This window comes from Prosopis cineraria, unplaced genomic scaffold (assembly GCF_029017545.1).
Source record: "Prosopis cineraria cultivar Desert tree isolate PC_DT_omini unplaced genomic scaffold, ASM2901754v1 PC6, whole genome shotgun sequence".
Lineage (NCBI taxonomy): Eukaryota > Viridiplantae > Streptophyta > Magnoliopsida > Fabales > Fabaceae > Prosopis > Prosopis cineraria.
This window is the reverse complement of record NW_026555337.1, coordinates 9,683,640-9,696,571: the sequence shown is the minus strand read 5'-3', so window position 1 is coordinate 9,696,571 and position 12,932 is coordinate 9,683,640. Positions and strand designations below refer to the sequence as shown.

Here is a 12,932-nt window from a genome sequence, read left to right as displayed (position 1 = left end):
CATTAGTTTGATCAGCAAAAATTTTTTATATTGAATTTTTAAATACTGGCAAAATATTTTTAAATGTTGATATATTAAGTTAAAATTTTTAAAATAGCAACTATTGGCACAAAAAATAATCATTTAAAATTAACAATATTAGGGCTAAAGATACTTTATAAAATTAAGAAATTAAAATTGATCCTTATACAATATAATTAGAGGACTAAAGCTATACTTTATCTTATTTAAAATATAGTTATTTAAAATATAGCTTATCTTTTATTTATTATAAAAATAAATTTATGATAGAAATGAAATTATTATATATTTTAAACTTCTCACATAATTTATTTGTATATTTATTTAATTAATATTTAGAATTATATTTTCTGAAAAATTAATAATATTTATATGTAATATAAATGTTGCTCCCATTAATAATTTTTTTTGGGTCCGTCTAAGCTTCAAAAGAGAGATCGATCACAATCAATGATTTCACACTATATACTAACGTATTATCGTTCCATCATCACAACAAATCATTCACTCAATGAAATACATATTCAACACACACACACACACACTATCATTCAAAGATCATTTAAATGTCAATTAGACAGTATACAACAACTTATAAACGCAATAGAAATTGTCAATATTCAGAATGTCACAATTTGCTTCTTTAGTACGAATTAGGTTCTCAATCTATGCCTAAGAAAAGAGATATAGGAATCATATATATCCATTAATCAACATAAAACTCACCTATTGGCTCGCACAACCTTATTCAAGGGCGGAGCCATAAAATTTTATTACGGGTAGCTGAGATGACAACATATATGGCAAATATTTCATCTTCCCATGAGCATTGAATAATTTAAATATATCCTTAAAATTTAAAGTTTTGTTCAATTTAAAAAACTCTATTACTTGTTTATTGAATTTACTATTTAATTCTCTTAATTGATAATTGTAGTAAATAAATATATCAACATGATAATGATATTCAATTGTCACAAATTCTTTATGCCAATGAAATTTAAGTATATCATAATAAAAACTATTCATATAATAAATTTTAATAGCTTGGTTATTACAAAAAAAGTAATTTTTTTGTAGAAGAATATATCTTAACCATAACCTCTTAACTTTTGATAAGTAGTCTTATGATAGATATCAAACACATAGCATTCAACAAATCTTAAGATTTTTATTGCAATCTTTGGCAAAGTTTCTTAATTATAATTTTCAAAACTAAATAACATCAATGCTTTAAGAGAAATTTCCACGTTATATTGTTAAAAATAAGTGCATTCTATGGCAACTATATTTTCATGCTACTGAAACAATTGAATCATACATGGGTAAAAGATTACTATAAATTGAAATAACAATTCCATCTAGTCTCTCAAAACTTATAATGTCAACTTAGGAGGGTCAAAAATATATAATCCCTCTATTTTATTAAGAAAAAATTAAAAAGCTGGGGTCCCTGTCTCCACCCCTGACCCTATCTCTCTTTGTTTTACTTCCTCCTATAATATTTAAGTTAATTCTATATGAAGAATTCACTGATATGAACACTAAGAATATGTAAAACAGTAATTATGAGGAATTTATATAGAGGTTGTGATTTGATGCCTCATAGGATACTGACCGGACATGTTTTATCGTACCATTCAAGGGTCAATAATATATATAAGAGAGTCTAAGAATAACTAGATGGTTCTTTCATCTTTGGTAGTTAAACTTGTCACGACAGTTACCTAAAAGTGAGACTAGAGTACTGACACCAAGTATTTACTCGAAGGCAGCTAAGTTAAATCTGATCTAAAATAATTAGAAGGGAAAAAGAAAAAGAAAAAAGATCTAGCGAAACCCGCCCCCTACATGTATATTTATGTTGAACTGAGGGGACAGAAGTGGAATCCAATGATATATTTCTAAGCTAATCAAATAACTTTCCACTATATAATTTATAAACCTAAACGTGGGACATTATCTTATAACATTTGGGGATATTACACACACACGTACCTGCGTTATGGGTTCTCAGAATATAGTAGCTCTCAAAAGTCGAAACTTCATATGGGAGATATATAATCCATTTACGTGCTAAGCTAGCATGATATAATGTATGTTTATAATATATAAACATACGTATAATTTCAATTAGCTCATATGTGTGTGTGTGTGTGACCAGCACAAGTCTTTAATAAAAAAAAGTATGACCAATTTTGTTCAGTCCCTATAGCTTATCCCTTATACTTTCTCTAGTCCTCGTACTACTTCTCAAACCATGGACCTGATCCAATATGTAATCTTACCCGGGAAAGAAACAACTAAAAAAACAGCACATATTTGACTATATATACAAACAAAGAAGGGGACTCCTACGTTAAGAGAAAAAGCTAGAATATAATCTCATCATATATTATATAGATAGGTACATACATTGCAAATATATATCAGCACATACATACATACATACATATATATGTACAATTATGATCTCTAATTAAAATGCCAATAGCAAGCAGTAAGACTTGCAAATTAACAGCCATAGGATACCAAATGAATCATGCAAACCATATATATCAAATGCTATTTTGGTTGCTGTATATTGATGATGATGATGCTGAAAGTGACTGAGCTAGCATATATGTTTAAAAAGATGGATACAACAGTAATAGAAGGACTTACCCCATATATATATGTCAAATTCTTTGTCAATACTTCTAAATTCCCATTCCAAATATCAAATAATACAGTAATCCTGGACACTTAAAAAAGTACCATTAGCTAGTGAAGCGTTTTAAGCTGATCCAAAGGACATTGCTAGAGTCATTTAATGCCAAAAACGAGGGCCTGGCACAAGTACTGATTCATGACTCAGATTATAGGGGCGTCCCTGAAATTAATCAATCATAAGAAAAAGTGAAATCCCATATGAGACGTAGCATACATAAGATCGATATTCTAGTGGGTTATAGTGCCAAATTTAATTCTCAATTAGTAATTAGTAATTAGTAAGTAAAAGTAATTGTAATATCACAATGTGTCAAACTTAAATAGCTTAAGAAACTTGGTTAACCATGCATCTCCTAATATTTTTTCTAATTACTAGATGTGGGACTTCGTCTTATACAATATGTGGGTGATGCCAACCCAATTGATTTGTAGCTTGAAAGAAGCAGGATTATAGATTTGTATTCTCCTTTAACAAAAGAAATGTGAGGATTGGAGAAAGCATATATAGCATGAAATATGATCATGATCGATGCTTTAGCACTGTGTTTGGCAGCGGGACGAGACAGTGTAATTCTTGTACGGAAGTCAAATATACACAGCAGCACCATGGAAAAAGACAGTCTTATATATAATGAGCATTGGACATGCAATGGGGATAGAGACAGCAGAAAACCAAACATTCATTCGAATCAGATAAAGTTCTGATTAATTAATTAACAATAGCTAGAGATTTTGGATTAATTAATTACATTTTGGCAACAAGAATACTCCAACAAAGACATCGATTTCTGGTTTCCCCCCTCATATCTAGCTATAATTAAGATAATCCTCAATAATTTTCTTTTGATCACTGTACAATGTCCAATTCGTGGAAGACAATGAGTTAATATAGTATAATTTGCGAATCCCGACAAAGGAAATAAATTAAGTCCAAATAACATATAAATATCACATGTGTATACTTAGTTAATTAGTTGTTGTTATTATTTTATATGTTCACTAAAGATAATGATTACGAGAAGTGCATGATCTAAAGGACACTATGCTCGTACACAAGCCATGCTAAACATTGATTAGCACTATTGTTGTACGCATACGATTTAGGGTTTATAAGGCTATGGCTTAGGGTTTACTACGACAGAAACAAGAAGATTAGACCTACTTCAAAACCAATTTTGCCATAGCGTTTGCTGAAGATTTGCTTTTCTAGCCATGAATCTTTGGTGCAGAAAAATCAATCACAGATGATCAAACATAAATGCAAAAATAATTAATAAAAAATTAGTCCAAATCAGTATAAGGAAAGAAAACTGCCATACCTCCTCGTTCTTCAGAGAAGCCAAAGAAATTACACTGAAACTTAAAATTCCTTTTCGACCAATCTCATCAGTCACTTAATTTAGCAGTATTCAAATAATTAAGCCTATAGTATAAATCTTAATTATATGTAGCAATCATTAAATTAATCCGATGGTCATGAAAACGGTAGAAATTGAATCAAATAATGGCAAGCTAGCTAGCTAGCTAGATACAGATATGACACAGTAATAAAAATTAATTAAGAAAGAAAATTACCATATAAGCTTTCTCAAATTCTTTTCACTGCATAGGCAAGTTGTTACTTGAGGTTTCACCGTTGAACTGTGGCTTCATCAAGAGAGGCCTCTTCTTCTTCTTCTTCTTATAAGGGATACCTCTGGCCTTGGCCTGAGAATCCCTCACCTCACGAAGGTAAACTCTTATGGCTCCGCTGGCAAAAGGATTGGTCTCGGGCAAGCCACCGTTTTCCTCATAGGCGGCTCGGAGGCGGCCGATGAGGGCATCAAGGCTGCCCCAGGCTTGTCTGAGAGGGCAAGTGCAGGGACCAGGAGGTTCGGATTGTCCGAAGAAAAGACAACCTTGGATGTGGACCTTAGTCTTGCCGAACTGGTCAAGGTAGCGGAGGAAGTCGAGGACATGGTTGAAATTACAGTGTGAAAGAGCCACCGGAGGCCTCTGGTTGCGAAGGTACTGTCCGAAAGTGTTCCAATCTCGTCGTTTCTGAGACTCGTAGCGACTCAGAGGCTGAGGCTGAGGCTGAGGAAGATGATGATCGGAAGGAAAGGATCTGGACGATGACGAGGAGGACGATCCAGGGGCTATGTGTTTTCCTTTGGTGGTGGCGGAAGAGGAAGACATGGTTTCTTGAATTGTGGTATTAGTGATGATAAATCATTTTCTAATCCTTTTTGTCAAGTAAGAACAAAAGGAGGTCTAGTCTCCTATTTTCTTTTTGAGTGGGAAGGAGGATGATACAGAAGGAGATATTAATGCAATACAAGTAGTGGAGCCAGAGAAACCGGAAAAAAAACAAAAACAAAAACAAAGGAGCCTGTTAATTGGGGAATTTAATTTTTTTAAAAAATAATTTAAGACTTAGTGTATCTTTAAATCAAAAATCAAATTTGTCAAGTTCAGATATTTTGTCTTAATTTTTATCAGAAAATTAAACTAATATTTTAAATCTCAAAAGTTGAAGTATAGTTTTTATATTATATTTGAACAGAAGTTAATTATAAAACACCCACTCATGTATAATTTTCACACAGTAAAGCTGTCGGACGGTAGGTGATTAACATTTTGATGAGTCTATGAGGAAACTTATGAAAATATATCTAAAAATAACTATATATACATATTGTGGATTTATTATGTTTTACAAGAGTCATATCTGCTTACACTTACATATTCTAAACGAGTTTTGTGGAGTTTATTTATTTATTGCATATATATAAGTGTTTTCTTATTAGAATCAATTCTATTCGAGGCACTGTTAGATACTAAATAATGTGAGCATCTTTTTTAATAAAAATTTAAATATTTAATTTATCATGTGAAAGATTAGTCCCTCTCACTTAACCTAATCACCCATTGATAGTTTTGTTTGTTTATAAATATAAATGTTCTTTTTTTTTTTACAATTTTAGATATTTGTTAGTAACATATATTTGATAAAAAATATTGCCTAATCTTTTTTACATCTGTACAAGATGTACGATGTTTATTTTTTAAAAAAAAAAAAGAGAATAGATATGTTATTTAACTTTATCATTACAAGATTAATGTAATAATCAGCTATAAAGTTATATATATGTGTGTTCTATTTTAATTAATTAGAACATCTCAAATCAAAATTAAAGGGACTAGTCAGATAGGACAGAGTGTGGGACCAATTAGAATGCTTTGGCGCCTCTTTTTCTTCCTGGCCTACATTATTTCTTGCTTTAATGGTACTGCATTTACATTAACCATCAATCACACTTTATTTTTCTTCTTTATATATTTCTTTTTTGTTTTGTTTCTATCATCAAAGCAATTATTGTGTGACTTAGCGTAATTGACAGTTATATTGCCTGATGTCCGTTATACTTTTTTATACATACTAGGCATGTTTGGGACTGAAGGGTAAATAAATATAGAAAAAAAATTGGGTGCTTAAACTTATATAACTAATATTAATATTAATATTTTTATTAAAAATGTGTATTTGTATATTATTTTACCTCATAATTAGCTCTTTTTATGCATTTATCTTAACAAATATTATTTGAACTCTTGGTCTTGTTTTAGGAAGTCGTGTCCCTTCTACTCAAGCTACCATTAGTATTCTATATAATTAACTTTCTATAAATTAACATTTTTATTTTTTAATTTAAAGTCCAATTTTACTTTCATTGACATTTAAAAAATTACATTTTATGAGCTTAGTTACCTAAGGTTTTCCTATTAATATATAAATATTCAATATATGTGATAAAATTTACAGCAAAACTTACCATTAACGCTACATAAGAGTACGGCTGATTCTTTAAAATGCATGCAATAAACAGGAAAACGCCTTAATTACCACATCCACATGGGATAGGGTTGTGTGGCATTGCATTTTTTTTCCCAAACAGAATGTTTGTTACTTTTCATAATTTTTCTTGTTAAGCATAACATTTAGTTTAGAAAAAAGAAAAAAAAAAGTCTTAAGCAGTATTATGTGTTAGGATTCATTTATTCAATATTTGTTCTACATATGCTTCCAAATATATCATAACCATTAGAAGATTTGAATAACTAAAATGAATATTGGGCGGATTAATTTGATTGAAAGATAGGAATATAGAGAATTACATTACATAACTCCCTTTTAATTTGACTTCATTATCAATTCATATATAGTTTTACATTCTTATAAAAGATTAAAGCTATAACATATTAATACTTAAAATTCTAAATGTTCTTTTATTTTTTGATTTCATTGCCCACAATCTTAAAAAACTTAGGGGTATTAAGACCACCTACCTAAAATAATCCAAACCCCCAATGTGTGGGATTGTTATTACTAATAATAGATTCACAAATAATTTGAGGATGCTTTTAATATATTTATTTAGCGTAATTGTACATCCCAATACTCGAACTCGAGATGTTAATAATAATATTTGTAATTATATGCTTCTTTTTTATCTAATTTGTATATATCAATATGTAAAATAGAAGATTTAAAATTTAAATGGTACGTTGTGATATTTTTTAATTGCTCGTCAACTTTCTTTCATTTAAGACACGATTAAACACTAAATGTGGGTACTTTTTAATGAGCCATAAATGGTTTTTTTTGGGGGGAAAAATTATAATATGGTCATAAATGGTACAATTTGCATCTAACTTCATGCAAGGAAAAAAGTATCTAGTTATTAGTAATTTAATAAGGACCCTGAGTAAATAATATTCATTCGAAAAGTAAATCTGAACAATTCCATGAGCTAGCTACATATATAATTTGATTAGGTGAGATTATTTCTTAATTATATTAAGCTAAACTTCAATTTCATCCCCCCTACACACACCTGAAGGGGCCCCGAAACAGGAAAGAAATTAAACCTTAATCAAAGTACGTAAAAGATTTTTACAATCAATAATGAATCCTATAGCTAAATATTTATGACTAATTACTATAGGCCACCGATATGCATTATTCAATCTTCATCATAACTTCTTTATTATTATTATTATTATTATTATTATTATTATTATGATACTACTACCTCTATTTCAAATTATAAGACATTTTAAAATAATATCTCATATACTAATAAAGCTTATTAAATGTACTTTATAACCTATTAGGCAAAAAAAAATTATTTTACAGCCTTACCTTTTCAAGACAAAAATATAAAATTTTAAAAATACCCTCCACCATTCAATACTCTATTTATAAAAGAATATAAAAGAGAGAAAACATATGGGAAGGATAATATTAAAAAAATATTATTAATAAAACATTATTTTTTTCAAAATATATTGTATTTTGGGATGCCAAATCTCCTCTAAAAGTGTCTTTTGATTTGAAATAGAGATAGTAAAATCAATGAACATTAGTCCTAGCCAAATTATTTCTTATAATTGTATAAAAAATTATTTCTTATAATGTATTCTTTCCATTTTCAAATATAAGAAAAAAATAATCAACTTACATAATTTAAGAATGAAGTTAAGTATAATAATTACTTCTCCAGTTCCATTTATATATAAGATATTTTTAATTAAATCACGTGGATTAAGAAATGTGGACAAAATTAGTTAAGGATTTTTATTTTTTTTTCAAAAATTTCTATAGATGTATCTAATTACCTGCACCTAAATGAATGCCAATTGGATATGTGGATATTTTTGAAAATAACTCAATAATGTTTCATCAAATTTAATTTTATAAGCTGTATTATATTAGGGAATGAGTAAATTTTTTAGAAGATATCTTAAATTAAGGATTGGATGGAATATGTTTGGAATTTAAAATTTGGACTAGATTGTTCTCGTAACTATGAAACAAATTTATCTCATGAAAATAAACTTTGACTTCATGAAGGGTAATTTGAGAAAAACGTGTTAAAAGCTTCTTGAATAAGAAAGCACATAGCTTTTTAATTTCTTATAATAAAAAAAGGAGGGAGTATTTTATCCTTTATTTTGGTATTTTCTATTTAACTTAAAATCTCCTAACTACTTTTTGATTAAAACAATGTAAGATTAACTTTGTCTCCAAAGTTGCAGGAATCATTTTCAAACGGGTTCATTAAAATAAATGAAATAATCCTTATTTAATTTAAAGCATAACAAAAGTGAAGATATATTTTAATGTCCACTAGCTAGCTAACCATTGCTTTGGACAAATAATATCAAAAATATACCTTTCATATTGAATCTGAAAGATTTTGTTGTGGCATTTTCCTAATTAGTATGATAGCATTTGCCCTCGATCATGACTGCCACCCAAATTTCAAAATTCATTAAATATAAAACATATTTAAATTAATGCATCAAAATGATATCAAACATCAACAATAATCTACTGCTATATAATTTTTGTAGGAAATCAATGGTTTATAAATAGTAAAAAGATTTGATATATATGACTGCTTTGAGTTACATGTTTTTTTTTTTTTCATTTGCATTAGTTTTTCAAAATATTTATTTTATGGAGCTTTTGCACACATAGCCCATCATAAGACCAAGTAAAAGAAATAGTTTGTCTTTTTTAAATTTCAAAAATGAATTTTTTAATATTTATTTTATAATTAATTTACAAAATTATCCTTTTAATATCTATGTTTTGCAAATACTAGAAAATTCAAAATGTAAGAAATCTCTGAAACAAGAAAGATGAATGCGAGAGAGAAGATGGAACTGGATGTGAGAGAGATAAATGCGAGACAGTAGAACAATGTGAGCAAGCCATAATCATGACCACAAGAGACAAATGCAAAGTGAGATACATCGACGATATTTGATGGAATGGAGCACGTCAGCAAGGAAATGGATCTGTAGATTCATAATTTTTTATTTTTATTAGTTCAAGTATTTGACTCTCGATGATAAATTAAAAGTCTAAAAATTTTTGTGGATTGCGTTTGATCCATTTTTGGGCAAATAATTATGTATTTTTTATGTTATTGATTCACAATACTACATCATTGACATATTGCTGTATATTATTAATATACTATTATAGATATATAACTAAATAATCAGACATAAATTTGTTTATCATTGATATATATATATATACATGTACATCAATGATGTAATATCATAGATTAGTAACATAAAAAATACATAATTCTTTGCCCAAAATGAATCAAATACAGTCCGTAAAAAAATTTGATGTTACCAAGATCATGTGAAAATGATAAAAATCTAATGATAGATAATAGATTTCAGCGTAATCTTCTACTTCTAGAAATGAAGATTCCTTTTCAATGTCTAATATTCTCTTCATAGTGTTCCTAGGAAATACAAAGAGTGAGAGAGAAGAAAATCTCCACCATAAAGAAAGACACTGACAATTTTATATTCAAAGAAAAAAAAGGAATGATTCAAAGAAAACAAAGGAAAGATTCAGTCAATTAAGGAGGATTAGTTATAATAAATATATTATGTTTTAATAATAAATTTAATCTGAGGATAAAAAAATATATTTAATTGATTTTATGAATGGACCATATTTTAAAATATTCAAAAATCTCATCTATAATTTATGAGAGCTATATTTTTTGAAACCATTGAGCTAATATCCTCTCATTTTATTGACAATTATAATTTATCTCGTGTGTGCGTACATATAGATGTCAATGAAAAAGAATAACAAAATTATCAATGAGGTTAGGTTTAGTAGAAATGTTGGTCACTCACAACATGGTAAATTAATATTTGAATACTTGTTCAAAGATGTGATTTTATTTAATACACAACCATGTCTTAAATATAGTTGTCTTTAAGGGGAAAAAAATAGTAATGAGAAATCAACAAGAACAACAAAACTACGCTGTAGGGAAATGAAAACAAGTGCGTTTCCTTCTCTTAACACACGATTTATCTTCTAAACTGTTTGTTCAATCAAATCTTCTCTTCAATTTTTCATATTTTTGCATAAAAAATAATAATTAAAGAAACCTTAGACGCTTAAAATTAAATAACCAACCGCGGTGGTTAGATGAAGAAGAAGGAACTCGATGTTTTTTAAATAAAGTTGATGATTTGATTAATCTTATGGATAAAAAAATCATATTGGAAGAGTTGCACCCAATTTGATCTAACAATGCTTAAGTTTAACATTTTTCCTCTAAAATTGCTTAAATTGAACTTACCACTCACTAGTATAAAATATCAAAAAATTGCGTGAGAAACTATAGGATGTTATTTTTCAATCAACTTAAGATAGAAATTTTTTTTTCTAAAATTCATTTATTTTAATTTTAAGTATGTATAAGTTTAAATACATTATTTCTTTACTGGTTAATCTTGATACGAAAATATGCTAAATTCAGGGGAAATTTGATTGAACAAAAGTGTCACGAGACGGGCTGCGATAGTATTTTTTTTTTTAATGTAAGTCAAATTTATATTAAGTTAAAATTATTTGTGTATGTGTGACTCTAATATATCTATGGTCAAAGTAAAAGTCAAAGCCAACACCATTACGAAGAAGTTGCTAATGAAACTGGAACAAACTCACTTGATTGTGTGTTTGGTTTTTAGTTTGTTAAAAGTTCATTTGACGAAAATAAATTTAGTAAAAATCAGTTTATAATAAATTTTATATTTAAATATATTTTTTTAAAAGTTAATTTAGTAAACTGAAAATTGTTTGGATTAATAATGATTTGTATTTTTAAAATGCACTTTTAAATATATAATAACCAAAAAAGATATTGATTTATGTTAATTTATATTTTTTGTTATTCAAAATATAATATATTAAAAATACTTTAAAAAGTGCAAAAAAATTAAAATAACATAAAATTTAATATGTTAAATAATAAAAACAAAAAATATAAAGTCTAATATTGAAAACAATTATGTAATAAATAATTCAATAATCATTAATATTGAATGATATACCTTATAAATAGGATTAAAAACATTATTCTCTCCTTTTCATATATAGAAGTTTTACAAAATTGCCTCCCCATATAATATATTTGGCTTTGTGGCTATTACACTAAATTCAAATTCTAATAAAACAGAACACACAATAAGTACTGTAAGAAAATAAGAGCAGCATAGTAAATTTAAAAACTCAATACCAAAAAGCTAGTTTGAAAAGCTCTAAAAATGTAAATTCTTAAATTCACTTCTAATAACTTTCTCAATATGCATTTAAAAAGTCATTTTGCGCAATCCTAAAATTTTCAAATAACATTCTACATCCCAAAAGTGTAAAAGTACATTCCAAAAACTAAAAGTCATATATCCAAATGGGTCCTGATAAGAGTTATTTGTAGACACTTGCGATCAGAGCAGCAAGAAGATGTTTCACCAAGAACACTGATACATACCACTATGGACATTGACTTGAAAGCAGCACTGATATGCATTCATGTTTCTTATATTCAATACGGGACTCATATTCATGCCTAACATTTGAAAATACGACAAAATTAATTATCATGAGAAACTATTGATAAATAAAATAAATATTAACAAATAACAACTATTTTATTTATCAAAAAACAAGTCCCAACGGTCAACACTCAGTAAGAAATTAATGTTATTGTTTATTACTGTTTTTTTGCCCCAATAATTGAGATATTAAATAACATACGTGTGCCGTACCGACGTGGCTTTGGACTGATTCTACTACCCGGGTATGGAATAATATATATACTTTAAATCAAAGAGAGAAAGATTTGATTTAATTCTTGACTAAATCACCCACCATAAACAATAATTTAGCTAAAGATTAGGTTGCATTATTCTTATCCAACCTTGCACTACTTAGTACTTATTATTTTTGTCTCCATTATAAGCAAATCAGATTTAACTTTTCTGTGGTTACAGCTAATTAATCTCAAAATGTGAAATTTAATTTCTGATTTGAGTGAATTTATTTCTTTGAAGTTAAATAACTTATTTTTATTAAATGTCAATTAGTGAACTATTGTCCATTGACATGAATATGAGAACGATAGGCACCTGGATTAGATAAGTGTCTCAAATCCTTTTACCTAGTGAGAGTCCACATTGCAGTCTTTAAATTTCATCAATGCTCGAAAATCCATACTTGACCAGAAACAAAGGAAACGGTTAGTTAAAGGATAGTTTTATGAGAATGCATTTCAACTATTTTTCAACAGTCATATGAATTATTAGATTAATGCATAGATCATAGC

At 28.1% G+C, this 12,932-nt stretch overlaps 1 protein-coding gene across 1 annotated transcript; it reads right to left on the bottom strand.

Annotated features, from left to right (window-relative positions):
* Positions 1 to 2,672: 2,672 nt before the first annotated feature.
* On the bottom strand, positions 2,673 to 4,950 carry LOC129314574 (protein LIGHT-DEPENDENT SHORT HYPOCOTYLS 10-like). The gene is made up of 2 exons (XM_054958056.1): positions 4,309 to 4,950; positions 2,673 to 2,893 (listed from the first exon to the last, which is right to left on the bottom strand). Exon 1 carries the CDS (start codon positions 4,909 to 4,911, stop codon positions 4,333 to 4,335), a length of 579 nt encoding a protein of 192 aa, XP_054814031.1. The 5' UTR covers positions 4,912 to 4,950; the 3' UTR covers positions 2,673 to 2,893; positions 4,309 to 4,332.
* Between the last annotated feature and the right edge of the window lie 7,982 nt (positions 4,951 to 12,932).